Here is a 21,045-nt window from a genome sequence, read left to right on the forward strand (position 1 = left end):
GTGTCACATTGTGTGAGAAAATTTATTAACAATTCCTGCTCATGTTTATAAATATCTTCTGGTAGAATTCGTAATTTGGGTACTGTCAATACATGTTATATAATATTACGAATTTAGATCAATTCTGAAGCAAAGAAAATACCTGTCCGTGAATTAACCATTGCGTTAAGGTCAAATTTTTGGACACTTCCTTTGAAGAACCTTGCCGCGGGGCGAGAAACTCTGTTGTTTGCACTTAGCTTAGGCTTGGAGGCTGGCAACCCGACTTTGTAACACCTCACTGATACCACCGCAGACCGTTTTCAGAGTAACCACAGGTATCCAATCAAAACTAAGGTAGTGGAATTTTTGGTGTGTTTCTCACGCAGCCAGAAATGTTTCATTTTAGTCCATTGTGAAAGAATCAGTGCAATTATGGACATTGAAAACATCAGATCGTAGGAAAATTAGAGACTAGACTGCGCTCCGAGTGCCGAAGTTTTGCGCTTGTTGAAATGGGCGGAAAGTTAGTTCTAGAAACTTCAGACGAGGTTCGAACAAAGGCTTCTAAGGAAGCTTTCCGGGTGGGAACGGATGCCACCCCAAGGTTAGAGAGGAGAGCCGGGAGACGTAAAGGAGGAAACCGGAAGTACCGACAAGGTGGGGCGAGAAAACGGAAACGAGGGTACTGGCTGGAAGTACCGACAAGGAGGCCGAGAGAACGGAAACGAAGGTACCAGAATTACAGACAGGGAGGACCGAGAGAACGCAACGAGGGTACTGGAAGTACCAATAAGGAGGCCGAGAAAACAGAAAAACGGGTACCGAAAGTACCGACAAGGAGGACCGCGTTAATGGAAGCGAGGGTACCGGACGTACCGACAAGGACAGCCGCGAAAGGAATGCAAGGCGGAAGATACAAATGAGTAACATAGAAGGAACACGGGAAGGAAACACTCACTTTTAATTTCGCGGGATGAAATAATTGGTTATTTGGATAGGTCGTGGATTGATTTGAAGCAATTACATTGAACATTGTCCTGTAATTGCGGAATACGGTGATATAGTTTATTAAATTGTTATACCTTTCACCTTATTAATTTTATATTTGAACACCTAGACCGTCGGCTTTGCTGACTGGGGGCTTGGAGCTATTTAACCCTTAAATTGTCCGTCCTTCTCCGGGGTTAGTAATAATTCCGTAGGGCCCACGTGACTATTGTATGTGCGTACAACATAAACATTTATTTGGCAATTTAAATTAGTTTGAAATCAGTCTCAACTCATATTGGTTAAATTTTTGTACATACAATTATTCGTTAATACTCATGATATCATTGTAAAGTTATGTCAGGAAAGTTGCGGAGGTTTGAAAGAAAATATGTTCAGTTAGGAAAAGTGTATGCATCGATCATTTGAAAATATCAATCAAGCTATGCCATATTAGTCCAATAAATAATAGCTTATTTTTATCATAAACTATGTTTACTCTATGTTTCTTACGTGTCAAAACAGCATGTGTTTTATTCTGTGTTCATGACAATGTTGTAAATGCCGTATTACTTTTGATACTATTTCCGTACATAGGGGTAAATAAAGGATCTGCGTCTATATTGACAGCAGAGCTTGCTAACTATCCCTTCATGGCAACGGGCCAATACCAAGACGTCAAACTATTTAATTTATAATGAAGCGATAAATTAATAAAGGAACATAAGGTGTAGCTGTTACCACAGATGCACTGAAGGTTATGATTTGCCAGTCTTCAAAGATGCCGAAGTACAGTTTCAATTTTCTTCGGGTATCATTCAAAACAGTTTCTCTTTCGTGGTTTTTGATCAAATCCCATTTGTTGCAAATGAATAGAACACTCCCTAGATTCTTTTCTGTTGCATTTCCTCGACTGGCGATCGCTGTAAGTAAGTGAACGATCTGTAAAAGGAAATTGTAATTAATTATATTATTAGTTATATTACTATTATTAATATGAGTAGTGTTAGTAGTAGCATTAGTAGTGTCACTCTTATGCAAATGACTAATACATGCTCAAAATCTGAAAAGAATTAAAATGTCCTTTGATTAAAACTATTTAGACATTCAGGTACAATAATGTTGGCATCATTAAAAAATGGACACATCGTCTTTCATTTAAAATAGCTGTTCGTTATTCACATGCTGAATAATTCAAATATGCACATTGTCCATAATGTAAAGCTAATGATGAATACCATTCTATCCTAAGCGTTGTCCCAAAATTAATGTGTAAAATGACCTTCTGAAAGCAGTCTGGCGATAGAATTGTCAATAGTCTCGATATTGTCAGTGTCTTGTTGGAAATATAATGGTAGCTCCTTGGCAGTCTGTAGTGAATTTTGTTCTTGAAACAAGTTAATAAACTTCATATTAGCACAATTAATAATGTCAAAAAAAGTTATTAGCAAGTTTCCTGAGCAAAACATATTGTGTCCTATTCTTTCACGATACATTACCGTTCCAGATCAGTCAAAATCAATGGTTTGGTTAGAATTGAACAAGTCCCAACAATCGTTATCATTCTACTGCTAGATTTTATATTTTGTAACTGAAAATATACTGAATATTACTCTGATTTCACCTTGCAAGTGATTGGTTTACACTGACGACAAAATGACATCAGTATTAAATGCAGTCAGCGAATAGACGACAATTTTTTGTTTTGTTACTTCAACTAGCCAATACCCGTATTACATAACAACAGTTATCATAATTCACGGTACTTCTTTTTTTGGATGAAACTGATGGGTTGCGTTCTGTGTTTGAAAACGACTTCAGCTAATTATGTTCTAGTGATTTTGTGTAGTCGTTTTGTAATGGCTTGTAGAATAAAAGGAACTAATAGTTAACTTTCAATTATAGGGTTGAAAAGGAATTGGCTGTAACACACACTATGTGAAACAAAAGACACACCAAATCATCGGGAAAGTGGGATATCATTTTCATTGTGTTTTCAAAATCGCGTTTTAATTTTCTATCGTTGTGTTGATTTATGTGTTGGATAAATTAACAACAATGGTCAGAATCCAATAACATGCAATGCCTAAGACGGCTCTGTCCCTGGCATTTAAAGGAAAAATAAATGTACATCGCATTTCTTATCGGTAATACATTCATCCAGTATGTTGAAAGTGAGGCGAAGAATCGCACCAATGTGCCTATATGCGTATAAAATGGAATCACATTATTTTCATACAAAGATCCTCCCTACCAAAGTAGCAAACCTGAACAGAAAATTCATTGCTAAGCAAACTAAGGTACATCGTTATTATGATAAATTTGCTATTACGAAATGAAGTGAAACAGAAGTTAATTCAATCCATATTGAAAACATCATATGCGTCCATTCAGTTCAATTATATATGGAAAATGCATTACAGACCATCCAAATCCTATTGTTTTTATGGAAAATGCATTACAGACCATCCAAATCCTATAGTTTTTACTGACTCAATTTTAAGCCCCAAAGTTAAATGTTTCCTCTCTTCCTTGTGAATTAAACTATCATTTAACACGTTATACACACAATATTAATTCTTACAACATATGGGCACAATGTAGTTGCCAGGTATGAACGCATGTCCGTGATACGATTCTTATATTAAGTATAAAGTAATATTGCATATAATGGTCTTGCTTTTAAGCTAAATAAATCTATTTTTTCAATATTCGATGAATTAGGGATCATTGTGTCCTAAACTTGTAATTTAACAAGAATGAATATAAAGTATTTACGTGGCGATGATATCGTGTGACATAAGAAACAAATATCGTAAATGTGTGCTAGAACCTAAATGAATACAGAAATTTCATAAATGAATACTCGTTGATGCTAATAAAAATATGCAATGTATAACTGGTATTTGTTGAATTTTGTAGTCCCAGTCAAGCCTCGTTAAGACAAAAGAGGTACAGTGTAGATATTTAAACATAACGGGCATTACATAGTTGTGGAACAGTCTAAGGTAAGATGATGGGGGGGGGACGTAGGGATTGGTAATGGTTTGCAGGAATGACAAAAAATGTTTCTTACCGAAGGATTGTTCTACAACAGTTCTTAAAATATTCAGAGCTATGTTTCTTGAGGCTCTTTTGACCTTCATTTGACCCTGATTATATATATATATATATATATATATATATATATATATATATAATATATATATATATATATATATATATATATATATATATATATATATATATCTGTGTGTGTGTGTGTGTGTGTGTGTGTGTGTGTGTGTGTTTGTGTGATGTTTGCAAAGTAAAACGAAAAGAAGTGGAGATGTGAACAAGGTGACAATTCAGAAATGTGACATTATGATTACTTGTAAGTCAATATTTGAATTTTTAGATGAGTTAGCAGATAATAAGTTGTTTCCTTGCAAATTAATTTACTGAATATTGCATATATTACATTTTGCCATGTTTGTTTCTTTTAAACCAAAAATACCGGAGACTCTCACAGCCAAGTGAATGTTCGAATAACAGTTTCCATTTCTAATATTCGCAAACGACTATTCTAATTCGAATGTTAGAATATTCGTTTCATTTTAATTGTCTGCACAAATACATCACCATTTGGTTATTGCAAATACACATTAAAAATATTATCTCAAGAAGCGAAACACAAATTTCTAACAATGTAAGCTTATACTCAAAGTGACATATCAAAATTCCCAATGCTAAGTTTTAAATATGATGTAATTCACCTAAATGATAAATGAAAAATAAACGTACTCCGCCTTCTAGAATACCACCGCCGTCGCCACTGTTAATAATAAAAATATATCCAGCAGCGTTTGGCACATGTGTCATAACCTGCTGGGTCAGAAAATTGGTATCGCCGATTCCGGGTGTGTCCACGAACACTACGTTTTCCTGAAAAAGAATAACACTTTTATTTTCAAATCATTTCCCTGATATTCCATTTTCAGTAATGAAAGTGACTAGTGGAGTTAAAAGGAGTTTTTAGATGGTCTAAATTATGATTGTTGAAGCAAACTGTGTTTCGTTAGCTTATAAAAGCAAGTTCAATCCTATCCCGCACATAGAAAACAAGAGTAAATAACTCAGCCAGGGTTTAGTTCATATATAAGAATCTTGGATAAATCGAATTCCCTTTAAAGGCTCTGTCACTTCCTTAGGCGATACGTTATGTATTGGAAATGTATGTTAACTGGAACCACAGAAATCGATTGATACATAGTTTTCTGATGTATGTCAATGTTACCAGTTCTTTCGATAGTCGTAAATATATGGTATTCGGAACAACTACAGAGAAACAAACAACACCTTATATCGTGGTCAGAACATTTAATTTGATTTCATGGGTCAACAATTTCGATAACAATAGCATCGGTGACCCTGACCTTATCTTTAAACTAAACCTGTATCTTCTTGTAGGTCTAGGTCAGCTGATTAAAGGCGATGGGTGCCTCTTACCCACGGACCTGGGTTCGAATCTCCGTTGGGAACGAATTAAAAATTCTCTAACCTGTATGATAGTATTATTTGTATTAAATATTAATTATGCCTACTATTATCAAGCCTTCTATAGAATCAAGGGATAGCACTTTCCGTTCCGTCTGGTGTATATTAATAACTCTCTCTCTCTCTCTCTCCCTCTCTTTGAATATATATATATATATATATATATATATATATATATATATATATATATATATATATATATATATATATATATATATATATATATATATAGTTACGACTGTTTGGTTTTTAAAAATATATCAAGATAGACCGACGACCAACATGTTTTGTAAAACAGTAAAATTGTAAGTAGTTTTTAATTATAAATTGAAATAATAAAATATAATGTCCGTTATGGTGAATTAAACCCTGAAGTACTAAATGTTTCTGTCAGGTCAAAAAGTATTGAGTAATCCGAATGACCCCAAAGGTATTCCAAAAGATGGTTTCTAATGTAATGATTTAGCAGCAGTGCAGATGAATTATATGATATAATCACAAACTGTCTTTAAATGAATCCACACTAATTCCGTAACAGGAATATAAAACTAACTGTCTTAAAGTGAATTCACAGTAATCCCATAACACATATAGCATAACAAAATAGTCTCTAAATGAATTCACGATACTTTGATAACTGACAGTTAAATGTCCAAATGTCGCTATGTGAATTCATAGTGTTGCCGTGACCGCTATTCTGAGTTTCATAACGGTTTCCAAGAGATATTTATAGGTGTAAATATTTATAATAACGTCATAAATGTACATATCATAGCCAATTATACAAAATAGTATCGTAGCCACTAAACACTGGAATCTTAAAGAAGAAGACTTGTTGCACACCGTTGTTTAAATTTTCACTATGTGGGACAGGTAAAACTAAAATAACGAATGATTAACATGACAGTAGTAAAGGGGGCCACTACAGCCTCAATGGAAATTAGCATTACAAGACCCCCCTGGGCCACTATAGCCTCAATGGAAATTTAACATGGAGAAAAACCCTGGGCCACTATAGCCTCAAGGGGAATTTAACATGGAGAAAAGTCTTGGGCCACTATAGCCTCAAGGGGAATTTAACATGGGGAAAAGTCTTGGGCCAGTCTAGCCTCAAGGGGATTGAACATGGGGAAAAAAAGCATGGGCAACTCTAGTGACAAGGGAAATTGAACATGGGGAATTGTAACAGGGTCCAGACCTGATGGGTCTATGGAAAGGGAACAGGGGGAGAGGAACATAACACACACACACACACACACACACACACACACACATATAAAATAATAATTCGGCGTTAGGCAATTGAAAGTCAATCTCTTTTCGAGAAATAGGAGTGGCCCTGAAAAGGGCCTTTGGATTTATGTTAATATGCCCTTAACATAAAGGGCATCTGTGGCATCTTCTTGTCCTCAAGCTGCGTCTTACAGCAGGGCCATACATCAGAGTCCTCTTGAGGCAACCTTGTCTCTCTATGTAGACTCTTCGTATCCACAGACTGCTGGTGGTCCTGTGGACAACGGTCCACTTGGATCGGACATACATGAGCATGTCCGTCCTGAACATCATTGAAGACACGAGGGTGGAAGATTTAACGTCAGTCCACATCTTGGGGCTACGAGAATAGGTGAGTGAGTGATTGCACTGAACTGCGCTTATTTATAGGGAGAGGAAGGATTGAAACGGATTGAGTTCGTTGACCAATCCAAACACGCGTGACGAAATTCAGTCAGTCCGCATCCAATCGGAAGAGAGCAGTCTGTGACGTCACGTGGCCTATGTACATTTTCTAGCGCCTGTGCGCTGTCAATCTATGCGACAGTGATTCAACATGACGGAAACTCAGAAAACGATCCATGGGGGTGCACCGACGGTGGATACTACCCAAGGGAACCCGGACTTACTTTCAGAAGCCGTAAACTGGGATTTTGTGGATTTTCTGACCTCGCAAGAATTTGTTCCAGAACCTTCGTTACCATCTTTACCGCACGTGGAGAATTTTCGACAGAGACAGAAAGAATAATTGGAGAAATTTATTCAGAGACAAAAGGAAGCAGAACAAGCTTTTCTGCTACAGCAACAGCAGCATGAAGAAGAGGTAAGAAGAAAAAAACAGCAAGAAGAAAAAGAAGCAGCAAAGAAACAAGAGGGTGAAAGTCAAACGGTCACGGTACTGTTGGACATTTTAGCGGAGTTAAGAAGTCTGAAACAAATGTATCAGACTTCTTTATCACGACCGAAGAGAATACGACCTTCCCGAGCTAAACACGCCAACCCTGAGACTAAGCCTACCTTACCACCCTTAGTGATTTCAACCCAATCATCATCATCAAAAGTAGGCCTCGGACGTGGCAAAGGCTTAAGACAGTTAAAGTTGATTGCTTAAACTCACCCCTACACCAAGAAAATAACGGCCCTTTTCAGGGCCACCCACTTCTCTCGAAAAGAGATACCATTTCAATTGCCAATAATTCAAAATAACAACCCATTTTACCCCTATAGTACGTGTCTGTGTATGAGTGCGTGAGTGTAGGTTCTTATTTTAAAATCATAACCCAAAGTCACTTACCTTTTATCATTAATGTATTCTGTTATCCATAGTTGCAATTCAATTCACAACATAAACACTCTTAAAAAAGTTCATTCACTTTTTTTGTGTCATTATTTACTCTCTCTGTTTTTTAGATTTCTTCACAGGCTTTTCCTCTTCTTCCTCCTCACTTTCTTCCCTTCTTCTTTTCTTCTCCTGTTTCTTTTTCTTCACCTGTCTGCTTTCTTCCTCTTCTTCTTCCTCTTCTTTCTCTGAAGAATCCCTCTCTTCTTCTGACTCCTCTTGTTTCTTTTTGGGGCAATCTGGAGACCAATGTCCTTTTTCTTTACAATGATAACAGGTACCTTGACTTTTGTCTCTTTTAACCCCTGTTTTTCTTTTTTGACGGTCTGGACACTCTGAAGACCAATGCCCTTTCTTTTGACAGATATAGCAAGTATCTTCACTTTTATCTCGAAAGGAAGGAGAGTAGTCCGAAGGCTGGTCTGAAGAGAATTTTCTAATGACCCCTCGCAACGCTCTGATGAAACGTTCCATCTGGCAAGTCTCTTCCATCGTTGTGATCACGTAGAGAGTGAAATGAATAGTGAAAGGACAAGACACGTACACTTTTATATACGCTGGTCTGCCAGGACTATAAAGTAGCTCATGGTGTTTAAACTTGAGTCATTTGACTTTTTGCTTTAAAGATGAAACGATCTAATTCATTTGAGAAGAAAGAAGAAGAAAGTAAGAGGCAGAAACGTGATCTATCGCCTCGTACCAGAGCTGAAGTCTTGGCACAAATTCATGCCAGTGATCTTGAAGACGACTTGAGTGAACCAGAATCCAAGACCTCTCAACCAAGTTCACCGCCCTTAGTTAACCCTGACAAATACTATTCCATTCGAGAGACAGAAAAGCGCTCCTCTAGAAAATTTAGAACCACGGCTTACAAATACACGGTGAAGTTTAAAGATTTCAAGTCCGAAGTACCCTTAGAGAAAGCAGAAGGGTTCATCACCTAGATGTGGGATTCTTTACTCACCGCACTCAAGCGACAATGGCAACCCAAAGAAGACGATCGCTTGACACTATCCATACAACACGATGGTTTGAAGTCCCCTGTTTGGATCGAGTTTAGCAGACCCACAGAACTGACACCTTCCAAAGTCATGGACAAGATACAACAGGTGCAACAATCTAATGACCAGTTTGACATCACCGATGGAAAAGCCACACTGAAAATGGCTCACGTTTCTCTTCCTCAAGGGACTGGACGCAAAAAGATGTTATTTGTGAACGATCTTCGCAGCATTAAGCGTAGCCTCGTCCAAATTTACAACCCTAATGACCAGATGTGTTTAGCCCGGGCTATCGTGGTGGGGCGAACCTATGCCAACAAGAACGACACGGCAGAATGGAAAAGAGCCTGGAAAACTATTCGACAATCGGACCGAGCCAAACAACGAAACGAACCAGAACTCCTGTTACAACAAGCGGGCCTGTCCAAAGACACACCCTGTGGCATTCCTGAAATGCAAACATTGCAAGATGTCCTAGCTCCACGCTACACCTTGAAAGTGCACCCTCAAGAAGTGCGCGGACCTCTGTTGTTTCGAGGCCAAGATTTTAAGGATGGAAAATACATTCACCTTTATCATCACGATGACCATTTCGATACCATTACCAATGTCACTGGATACCTGGGATACAGATATTACTGTGAGAAATGTGACCGTGGTTATAATAATCGAGAGCAACACAAACATTGCGGATGGAAATGCTCAGGATGTTTGGCCTCTCCACCCTGTCTGAGCGAAGGACCAGTGCCTTGTTCAACTTGTCTGAACACGTTTGTCAGCCCTACCTGTTACCAACAACATTTGAAGACGCAAGGTTCACAGCAGAAATGTGCTTGTCAACTCCTGAGATTGTGCCCTACGTCTGGACAAGGCATACGTACTATTAATGCCAAGGCACACGTATGTTCAGGAAAGAAAAAATGTCACATTTTTCACCACATCGTGGACTTGGAACATCAATGCTACGTGCAAAAATAGCAACCAGAGAAAGAGGATGGTCACAAAAATGAAAAAGGCAATTTCATCTTTTTTGATTTCGAATGCATGCAAGAGACCGGCATTCACATTCCTAATTTCTGTGTGGCTCATCGAGCGTGCGACAAGTGCATTCAAGAACCTATTTTCAGTCATTGCCCTCACTGCAGCAAGATTCCTGGAGGGCGTGAAAAAATCTTTCGGGGACCGAACACGCAAGCCGATTTTGCCCAATGGGTCTTAGACCCCATCGACAAGACATGGAGCAAAGAGGACATCGAACGTTACGGAGATTGTCATCGTCATGCCACGGTGATGACTCACAATTTCTCCGGATACGATGGACAGTTTCTTTTGAGGTATTATACGGAACAAGGCACCGAACGACCTAAAGTAACTTTGAACGGAGCCAAAATCATTTCCATGCAAGTGGGACAAGTACAGTTTAAAGATTCCATGAGTTACTTGGCCATGCCTTTGAGTCGAATGCCCAAAACGTTTCGAATGAAAGAAATGGCCAAAGGGTATTTTCCACACTTTTTCAATACGGAAGCCAATCAACACGCTGTTCTACCCCATTTGCCTGAGGCTAAAGATTACAACCCCGACAACATGGGTACCGAACAACGAGAAGCTTTCTACGCTTGGTACCAGGCTCACGCCTCGGACCCTTTCGACTTTCAGGAAGAAATGCTAAAGTATTGTCGTTCCGACGTGGACATTTTACGGCGTTGATGTGGAAAATTTCGAGAACTGTTCATGGAACACGGAGGGGTCGATCCTTTGAAAGAAGCTTGCACCATTGCCAAAGCGTGTTCCTTAGTGTATAGACAAAGATTCATGCCTGAAAACACCGTGGCGGTCATCAGTCCTCAAACGACCAACTATGTCAAACGTCAATACTCGGTCAAAGCCCTACGTTGGTTACATTACTTGTGCGACAAGGAAGACAAATGGATCCAGCATGCCCGCAACGGAGGGGGCGAAAAGACCATTGGAACGAATTCGGTAGATGGCTGGGACTTAGAAAACCCCAAGATCGTGTACGAGTTTAACGGCTGCTTATTTCACGGATGTCCCGTCTGTTACCCTGACCGTAAAACTAAAAATCAGTTTCTACAACAAACCATGGAAGACTTGTACCAGGCCACTTGTCAGCGACGCCTAAAGTTAGAACAGGAAGGATACCAAGTGGTGGAAATGTGGGAACACGAGTACGATCACCGTTTGAAAACCGATCCCGAGTTTAAATGTCTCGTGGAAAGTTACAAGCTGGTGGACCCGCTGAACCCGAGAGATAGTTTGTACGGAGGAAGGACCAATGCCACCTGTTTGATGTACCAAGCCGACGAAGAGAAAGGAGAAGAAATGAAATACTTGGACGTGTGTTCGCTGTATCCCTACGTGTGCAAATATTGTCGCTTTCCTGTAGGGCACCCACAATTGTTCACGGAACACATCGACCTGAAAAACATTCGACAATACGAAGGCTTGATCAAGTGCGAAGTTTTGCCTCCCACGGACTTGTACCATCCCGTCTTACCTCACCATTGTCAAGGCAAACTGATGTTTCATTTGTGCCGAACTTGTGCCGAAACGTGCAACCAAGACCAACCTTGTCAGCAAACCCAGGAAGAACGGGCCTTGACGGGAACCTGGGTCAGCGTAGAATTGTTCAAAGCTCTGGACATGGGATACCAACTGTTAGAAGTGTACGAAATGTGTCACTTTCCCAAGACACAACAATACCGCAAGGGTGACCCCACGCAGAAAGGGATTTTCGCAGACTACGTGGATGCTTTTTTGAAACTGAAACAAGAAGCCAGTGGCTATCCGTCCTGGTGTCACACTCCCGAAGACCAAAAGACATTCAAAGAGAAATACTATGCACAAGAAGGCATCACTTTAGACCACATCGAGAAAAATGAAGGCAGGCGATCGTTTGCCAAAGTGATGTTAAATTGTTTGTGGGGCAAAATGGCACAACGTCCGTGTTTACCCAAGACGGAGTATTTGACTGAACCTTCCCGCTACTTCCAGATGATTCACGACAAAACCAAATACATGAAACACGTGGACGTCGTTCGCGAGGATTTGATCTTGGTCAATTACGAAGAAGATCTGGACTTTGTACAAGACGACCCTTTTGGAAATGTCATCATTGCGGCTTACGTGACAGCTCATGCTCGCTTTAAAATGTACGAACCTTTAAAACTGTTAGGGGAACGCGTCCTGTACTTTGACACGGACAGTTGCATTTACATCCATCACCCGAGTCAACAGCACCCTGACATCGAAGGAGACCGTTTAGGAGCCTGGACAGACGAGCATCCCGACGACAAGATTCTAAGTTTCGTCAGTGGTGGTCCTAAAAATTACGGTTACGAATATCCGAACAAACAAGAAGTGCACACGCAGTGCAAAGTAAAAGGATTGACTCTGAATTATCGTACCATTCGAGTGGTGAACTTTGGGGTATTGAAAGAAGCCTTGCAGTCTGGAGAGGACGAACACTTTAAAGTGACCACCTATCAACCCAACAAGATTGTACGTTTACCCACTCACCACATCGTCAGTCGACCCTTGCAAAAAGTCTATCAAATCGTGTACCAGAAGCGAGTGCGACTTCCCAATCATTTCACCTTACCGTATGGACACGTCGGTATTGGTCTATATATAAAACGGAACCCTAGGCAAGATCGATAGTTCATTGTGACTACCAGGACCAAGTGAACAAGATGAATACTTTCAGAGAAACACAAAACAAGTTTAGAAAGGCACAATTCAAGTGTGGGGTTTCTGAAGTGGAATGCGCTTGTGAGCCTTGCAACTTTTCAACCTGTGTTAGTGACAGTACCAGAAGAACCAGTCACCAGGACAGGACTGTCGTGGACATTTCTGAAAGGTCATTCCGGGAGGACACTTGTGTCACCGTACCTCATGTAGAGACTGTAAGAACATTACACACTGTCCCTAGGACATCTTGCTTACCCAGAACATGTTGCACAGAGACTTGTTTATATTCCACTTTGATCATTTTGATGTGTTTTTTATTCCTGTACATCACTATTTGGCTTTTATGTATTTTTGTCTTTCGTGTTGTTCATATTTGAAACATTCAATAAACGTGTCCTAAAAAAAGTATATAAACTCTCGTCTTGTTTTTTTCGTGTCACAAGTGACATTCCTAACACTATGGCTACTTCTACTGCCTCTGCTCCCTCTTCCTCCACTGTCAAAGTCATCGACGAACACTTAGATCGTGCCAGTTGGGAGGCTTTGTATCTTCGCCATCCCTTTAACATGCTCATTGCTGGACCTAGCGGTTCTGGCAAAACCGAATTCGTCAAACGTTTGATCGAACATAAACATCATTTGATCGATCGGCCCCTTCAACGGATCGTGTGGTGTTACAAAGAGTGGCAATTGGCGTACAGCCTCTTGCGAGAAAGTCAAGGCGATTCCATCGTGTTTGTGGAAGGCATTCCTAAAGAAGGCGATGGCATCGTCTCTGACTACCGTCAAACCCATTTGGTCATTTTTGACGACATGTTAGGAGAAGACGAAGAAGAAATTAAACTGTGGTTCACGCGCAAAGGGCATCACCGTAATGCCAGTGTCGTTTACATCACTCAAAATTTGTTTCAACAAAGTAAAGCCCATCGCACCATCAGTCTCAATGCGCATTACGTGGTCTTGTTTAAAAGCCCTCGAGATAAATCGCAAGTGCAAGTCTTAGCCAAACAGTTAGGAACGCCTTGGCTGACTCAGGCGTACGACGATGCCACTCACACTCCACACGCCTATTTCCTCGTCGATTTGAAACCTACGACCCCCGAGGATTTGCGATTTCGTACCCACTTGTTTCACCACTGGTGCCAAGATGGAGGGCCTGTCCTGTACACGTCTCCGTCCTTGAATTAACTTCATTCCACAAAAAATCTATAAAAACCTCTGACCCTTTTCGTCTGTCTCACACACAGTGTGAACATGACGTCCCTTCAGTCGCATCTTCCCGTCAAATTGATTCGTGCCTTGTACGGCATCAGTCGAGAAAAAAATCCACAAATACGAGCTCGTGTCTTAGAAGCTAGTCTCAAAGAAGTCTTACGATGGTTCACGGTGACGGCACGTCAATTACTCCAAGGGATCATTCAGATTCCTCATCAAACCAAACGCTTTTTCGATCGAAACAAAGTCGCTTTAACCCAACTGGCCGATCTCCGCATTGACACTCAAACCAAAAAACAAATCATTTTGAAACCTGGAGGGAGCGGTACTCTGGGAGGGGTCATCATTCGCTCTCTCTTAAGATGGGATCCTAATGCTCCCAAAGTTTTCCCCAAGACAAAAAAAACAGTCAAACGAAGCTCCAAGAAGAAAAAGAAAAAGACCAGGTCCCCAGACCCGTGTCTGCAAGAACTTCTCCAGTGGCGGGACCCTCCTCTTACCAGACACCACCCCGGAAAAAGAAAAGAAGCTCTCAGAAAAAGAAACAGAGAAAAAGTCCCCAGAAAAAGAAAAGCCCACAGAAGAAAACTAGTCGCAAGAGAGGCACTTCGGCCAGGACGCAACCTTACACTCGCAAACCACGACCTGCCACGACAGTGACTGCGTCTCCGGTAGCCTTAGGTTCCATCACTTCTCCGTTGATGTCACCAAGAACCGAACAGTACTTGGAGACGTTGATCACACCAAGAACTTCTCCGTTGATGACCCCAAGAACTTCCCCAGTGGCAGGACCCTCCAGTTTCGCAACAGTGGCTGCAGCTCACAAAGTACCTGTTCCCAAAGTCAAAGTCCAAGAAAGATCGGGCATGTTACAAAGTTTACTGGATTTGTCCAAGCAAGAACTGGCTCGATTTAGTCCGTTGCGTACCCCTCCACGACGTGTCATGCCTGTCCTCAAGTTGATACGACGTCAAGACAATCAGTGGCGACGCGTTCCAGTATAAAAAAGGTCTGTGACCAAGTAGGGGTATCAGTGTTTTTGATGCTGAAGACTCAAAGATGTCACCCTCCAGAAAGCATCCCTCTTCTAAACCCCAAGGAAAGAAAAGGAAAGGACTGCCTCCTCGTTTAGTCAAACATGGGGACATGTTATCTGTCCTGTCCAAAGCTTCTCCACCCCTGCGAAAAAAACTCATTCAAACAGCCTCCATAGAGGTCATCGATACCGTGTGCGAATGTTGTTTGAACGTCTTGAAAGGCACGATCCCTTTGTCCAAACACCAGAAACAATGCTTAGGTAAACATCGTCACGTTCTTCGCCAAATGGTTCAAAAGAAAATTCCCATTCGTCAAAAGAAGAAGATGTTGGTCCAACGTGGAGGCATTTTACCCCTCTTGTTAGGTCCCTTACTGAAAGGAGTCTTGGGAACCATGTTGGGAGGACTGGTGGGAGCAAGATAAAAAGGCCCTCGGAAGTCCCAAGATCTCAGAATTGACCCCTGACAACCCCATGGAAGGACGAAAACTAGCTTTAGTGCCTTACAAACGATGGATGGAATACCATCGTTGGCAAGAACAACGCACTCCGCATTTACCTCCCAATCGCAATTTGAGCGAGATGTCCCAGTTGCAACACGAATTGCAGTCCTTGATGGATCGCCAAGATTTGTCCGAAACAGAAAAATCGCAAAAGTACGGTCAACTCTTGCAAAGACTGCAACTCTTTCACCAGAAAGCTTTAGACGAAACAGCTCTACCCACTCTGAAAGATTTTAAGACCTTGATGAAAAGTCCAGCACCATCACCAGTACCAGTACCAGTGACCAAGACAGAAAAAGGAGAAGAAGAAGAAGAAAGGTTTCAAACTCCACCAGAAAAAGTACGCAAGTTAACAACACCATCTACCTCCAGAATTGGATGGATTAAAAAGATGATGGCCACCCCTTCTTCATCACAAGAGAAAAAGAAAGTGAAGACAGATGTGAAGACAGAAGTGAAACAAGAACCGATATCCCCCGCTCAGACATGCTCCTCTTCAACACCTATTGCCGGTCGCACACGCAAAGCATTGCAATCCAAGAAAGTACCCCAAGAGAAAAAGAGTAGCATCCTCCAAGAGTGGGTGTCTTATTAACACACAAACACAAAAAAAATGGAAAAAGTCTTAGCCAGCATTTACTACGATCCCTCTCATCCTGCAGGTTACGCAGGAGTTCAAAAATTGTATCGTGCTACCAAAACTCGATTGAAAAGTCTCCGTTTACCTCAAGTGCAACGATGGTTACAAGAACAAGCTACCTACACTTTACACAAACCCATTCGACGCAAGTTTACTAGAAGTCGCACCCGAGTGGAAGGCATCGATCATCAATGGCAAGCCGATTTAGCCGATGTCTCTCATTTGGCCAGCTACAATCGTGGCTACAAATATTTGTTTTGTGTCATCGACGTCTTTTCGAAATTTGCCTGGGTCGTGCCCTTGACTTCTAAATCGAGCAGCGAGTTAGTGCGAGCCCTGCAACGAGTGTTGAAACAAAGTGGTCGTCACCCTCTTCGATGGCGAACGGACAAAGGTACCGAATTTCTGAACCAAGCTTTCCAAAAAGAATTAAAGAAACGTGACATTCATTTTTTTACCACCGAGAATCCCGAAACAAAAGCCAGCATCGTGGAACGTTTTCAACGCACTTTGAAAGAACGCATGTGGAAATATTTTACGCATCACCACACTCTGAAGTACATCGACATCTTACCGCACCTGGTGCAAGCGTACAACCAATCTTACCATCGAAGCATCGGACGTGCCTCGCAAGAAGTGACTCCAGACAACGAAGTGTTGGTGTTTGAGCGCCTGTTTGGTACGTCCCCGACGACGGCTGTCCCCAAGAAAAGTGGAGAGTTGACCGTAGGAGATTGGGTGCGCATTGGCAAAACCAAACGCACTTTCGACAAAGGTTACTTACCTAACTGGACGACCGAATTGTTTCGTGTCACTGGACGAGTGCATGGCCGTCATCCTGCCGTCTATAAATTGGAAGACATGAACGGAGAAGTGCTCAAAGGAACGTTTCATTTGCCCGAGTTACAACGTGTCACCTAAAAAAGATGACGACGTGTACGACATCGAACGCATTCTCGAACGCAGAACCCGTAAAGTAGGCAAACGACGTGTCAAAGAAGTCAAAGTACGTTGGAAAGGATATCGATTCTTGGATCGACGCTTCGCAAGTCATCGACTATAAAAAGAAGTGACCATCATGCCCTTTCACACAGACGCAGCTACGTCGACCACTCCTTCACCCAGTTCTTCTCTGCAAGATTTACAAAAACAACCCTTGTGGGTGTGGTGCGGAGAACGAGTGCCTAAAACGCAAATCGTCTTTTTCTGCCAAATCTTCGTGGTGTATTGTGTCATCGGGGCAGCCATTGCCAATTTGAGTTTGCAACAAGGAGACAAACAATTGTGGACCATTTTATTGAGCAGTTGCATCGGTTACCTGCTTCCCAATCCCTCCCTGAAATTCACCTCGAACGGGAACCACGGAAACCTTGCGTCCAGTGCCAGTGCCAGCCACTACTCCAACAACAACCCCATTTTGAGCGGAGACACGCCTCTGACGTCCAGCAACCCCTCGGACATGCCACAGAACTCTGGTATTATGAGTCACCAAAACCAATTTTACTTAACCTTACCCAGTGACAGTTCCATGGAGGTGTTTCCCAAGAACACGTTGTGCTGTTACACGGCCAAATTACCTCAGACCATCCCCTTAGATCACGAAGCCCATTGGGAAGTGGCTTTAGTAGAAATCATTCACCCGACCCAAGTCCTCAATGTCCTTCCCAATCAAAATTTTTTTGATGTAGAAGTTCATGACGAACAATTACAACAGTACTTGGATACCTATGGCAAATATGACAAGAAAACCCCTGGCAAAAAAAATCAAAAGTACACCACCTATCACTTGTTCATTCCTCCAGGCTATTATTTTAGTGGTCAACATTTGGTGAGCACCATAACCTCCAGGTTTAATGTCGTGTTTCTGAAAGCTTTGGAGAGTGTCAAAAAAAGTGTCACCATGGAATACGACAAAGCAGCTCGTCGCTTCTTGATGAAATTTGACGGGAGTAAAATCCTGTCCATTTTATTTTGTCCTGAATTGTTTGACATGTTGGGCGGAGACCTGGACATGAGAATGGCCATGCTCAAGAAAAACGAATTAACAATCGTTTACGACAACGAGTCTTTTAGCAAGTTATTTCGTGTTCCGGTAGAACTGAACCAAGGACTGAATTTGATGTTTGTGTACTCCGATGTGGTGGAGTACAACGTGGTGGGACACACCTCCGTGCCGTTACTGCGTGTCATTCTTTTCAAAGTGAATTCTGTCACGAACACTGACGAGGAAGGTGGAAACACTTACCACGTCCACCGCGGTGAAACTCCATTTTCGAAAACGGTTCTCTCACGACTCGTAAGTCATGTATCCAGTGTACCGAGGGGTTGCTCGACAGCGAGGACACGGTTTAGGAGATATGTTGAAATCAGCCTTTCGTTCGGTGGCCCCGGTGTTGAAACCGATGGTGACACGCAGATTGCGCGCCTTGAAAGATGCGGCACTGACACAAGGCAAAGAATTTCTCCAAAATGTCATCATCGACAAACAAAACCCTAAAGAAGCTTTCTTGAGGGCAGGCAAAAATGTCTTGCTGCAAACGGGCAAAGACCTTTTGGACCGACGAGACACACCTATAAATGCCCTGCACGCTACCGAGTCAGGCATTCAGCAAGGACAAGGCAGAAAGAGACGAAGAAGAAAACACCCTTTCACCAGACTTCAAGCTAGAAAGGCAAAGAAAAGAAGAACCGTTCGAGACTTAGACGTTTTCGATTATTGAAAAACACAAAAAAACGATGCACCGAGAGTCTTGCGCTTGTTCCAAGTCGGAACTGGATCTCTTTGCCATGCCCCCTACCATGATGACGATGCAAGAATCCCAATGGGTGGAATTTCATCCCGTCTCCTCTTTGACGGATTCCGCTCCCATCGAGTTTGAAATCAAAGGACAACCCGAAGATTACATCGATCTGAATAGCAGTTACCTGTATTTGAAAGTGAAAGTGATCAAAACGGACAACACCAATCCAGGAGGCGATGCTAGAGTAGCTCCTGTCAACAATTTCATGCATTCCTTGTTCAGCGAAGTGGACTTGTACTTGAATAACAAACTGGTCAGCAACAGCATGTATACTTACCCATATCGTGCCTACTTGGAAAATCTCTTGACGTACGGAAAAGAAGCCAAGAATACTCATCTGGATGCTTGCGTGGTATGGAAACCTGACACGGCAGGTGTAGGCACGTTTAGCGACACAGTCCTGACAGAAGATGACAATCCTCACAATGTGGGGTTTAACGACCGTCGTAAGAAAATTCTGCAAGGGCGAAGTTTAGAACTGATGGATCGTTTGCATTTGGACATGTGGTTACAAGAAAAGTATTTGCTGAACGGGGTGGATATCCGTCTGAGACTGAATCGTAGCAGTGCCGCTTTCCATTTGATGGTCCATGCCAACGAATACAAAACTATCATTCAAGAAGCCCGACTTTACGTGCGTCGTGTGGAAGTGTTACCTAAAGTGGGAAACGACGTCAGTCAGACGTTGAGCAGAACGACCGCCAAGTATCCGATACGACGCGTAGAAGTGAAAACGTTCACCATTCCCGCTGGAGAGCGATCTATGATCGAAGATCATCTGTTCCAAGGACAGTTACCCAAGCGTTTGATTGTTGGTATCGTCAGGAATTCAGCCTTCAACGGAACCCACGATCAAAATCCTTTTGAGTTTCAACATTACAATGTGTCCAAGATCGAAGTCAGTCGCGACGGCAAGACCTTGTGTACCCGACCCTTTGAGCCCAACTTTGGTGTCGCAAAGAATTATTTGAGATCGTATTTGTCCCTGTACGAAGCCACGGGACAGTTAGGAACCAACACCAGTCACGGTATTTCGTACGACGATTATGCAGGAGGCTATGCTTTGTGGGGTTTTGATTTCACTCCAGACCAAGGCAGCGACGAGGGACATTTCCACCCTATAAAATCGGGCCAGATTCGTGTGGAACTTCAGTTTGCAAATCCACCTCCAGATCATACAGTGAACGTCCACCTGTATGCAGAATTCGACAATACCATAGAAATCAACAGTTTGAGAGAAGTCATTCTAGACTATTAGAAGCCATGGAAGACTGTTATCCCTCTTTGCCTAGTGGAGAAACTTTAGACATGAAATGTGAGGAGACCGTGAAAGGAGAATCCCAAGACAAAGACGAAAAGGACATCATGATCAAGTCGAGATGTCCAGAACAAGAACAGCAATTGGTCTCCTACTGTGCTACATACCTGGCAGACACAGTTACGATATGGATGAAGCATGATTACTATGAATGTCAAAACATCAGTCAAGAAGAAAAATTCAAAGAATATCTGGACGAAGCATGGAGTCTGTTTAAAAAAGACGTGTTACGTTGGTGGTATAAAGACTTGCGTAAACATTTCTGTCCTCCATTAACGACTCAAGAAATCCATTACATCAAAGTCCTCTTTGACAAATTCAAAGAGAAAGTCGAGATCGAAATTGATCACTTATTATCAGAAAAAGAACATTTAGTGACTTATTTTGATCATGGTTTTTCTAGAAACGATGAGAAAGTAAATCGTTGATTTTGTGACTAGTATGCTTATTTTGTTGTCTTCAGCTAGGAAACGTAGTGTCCATCCATGACTCAATGTGCAACAGTGGAAGTCACAATTTCATTCACAACGTTGCCAACCCTGTTTAAAGTAGAGTGTAAATTGAAAAAAATGTTTGTCATTTGAAAAAAATGTTTGATGCTATATTGTTGGATTATTGTTAAAAAATGTTAGAGTTGATGGTTAGTGTTAAGTGATTTTGAATAAAAAATGTTGTGTTTTGAAAAAAAAATGCCTTTGTCTTTT

The 21,045-nt window shown here is 41.6% G+C and overlaps 1 protein-coding gene across 2 annotated transcripts in view; it reads right to left on the reverse strand.

Annotated features, from left to right (window-relative positions):
* Nucleotides 1-21,045, reverse strand: part of LOC149804320 (uncharacterized) — a 175,004-nt gene that overhangs the window by 46,025 nt on the left and 107,934 nt on the right. For both annotated transcript variants that reach the window (XM_089938762.1, XM_089938755.1), the window contains 2 exons: nucleotides 4,753-4,893; nucleotides 1,711-1,911 (listed from right to left, as the gene is read on the reverse strand). In XM_089938762.1, coding sequence (XP_089794888.1) covers nucleotides 1,711-1,911; nucleotides 4,753-4,893 — 342 coding nt within the window. The remainder of the gene's footprint in view (nucleotides 1-1,710; nucleotides 1,912-4,752; nucleotides 4,894-21,045) is intronic.

Source organism: Sinohyriopsis cumingii, chromosome 2 (genome assembly GCF_028554795.1).
Source record: "Sinohyriopsis cumingii isolate HCF-2022 chromosome 2, ASM2855479v2, whole genome shotgun sequence".
Classification (NCBI taxonomy): Eukaryota; Metazoa; Mollusca; class Bivalvia; order Unionida; family Unionidae; genus Sinohyriopsis; species Sinohyriopsis cumingii.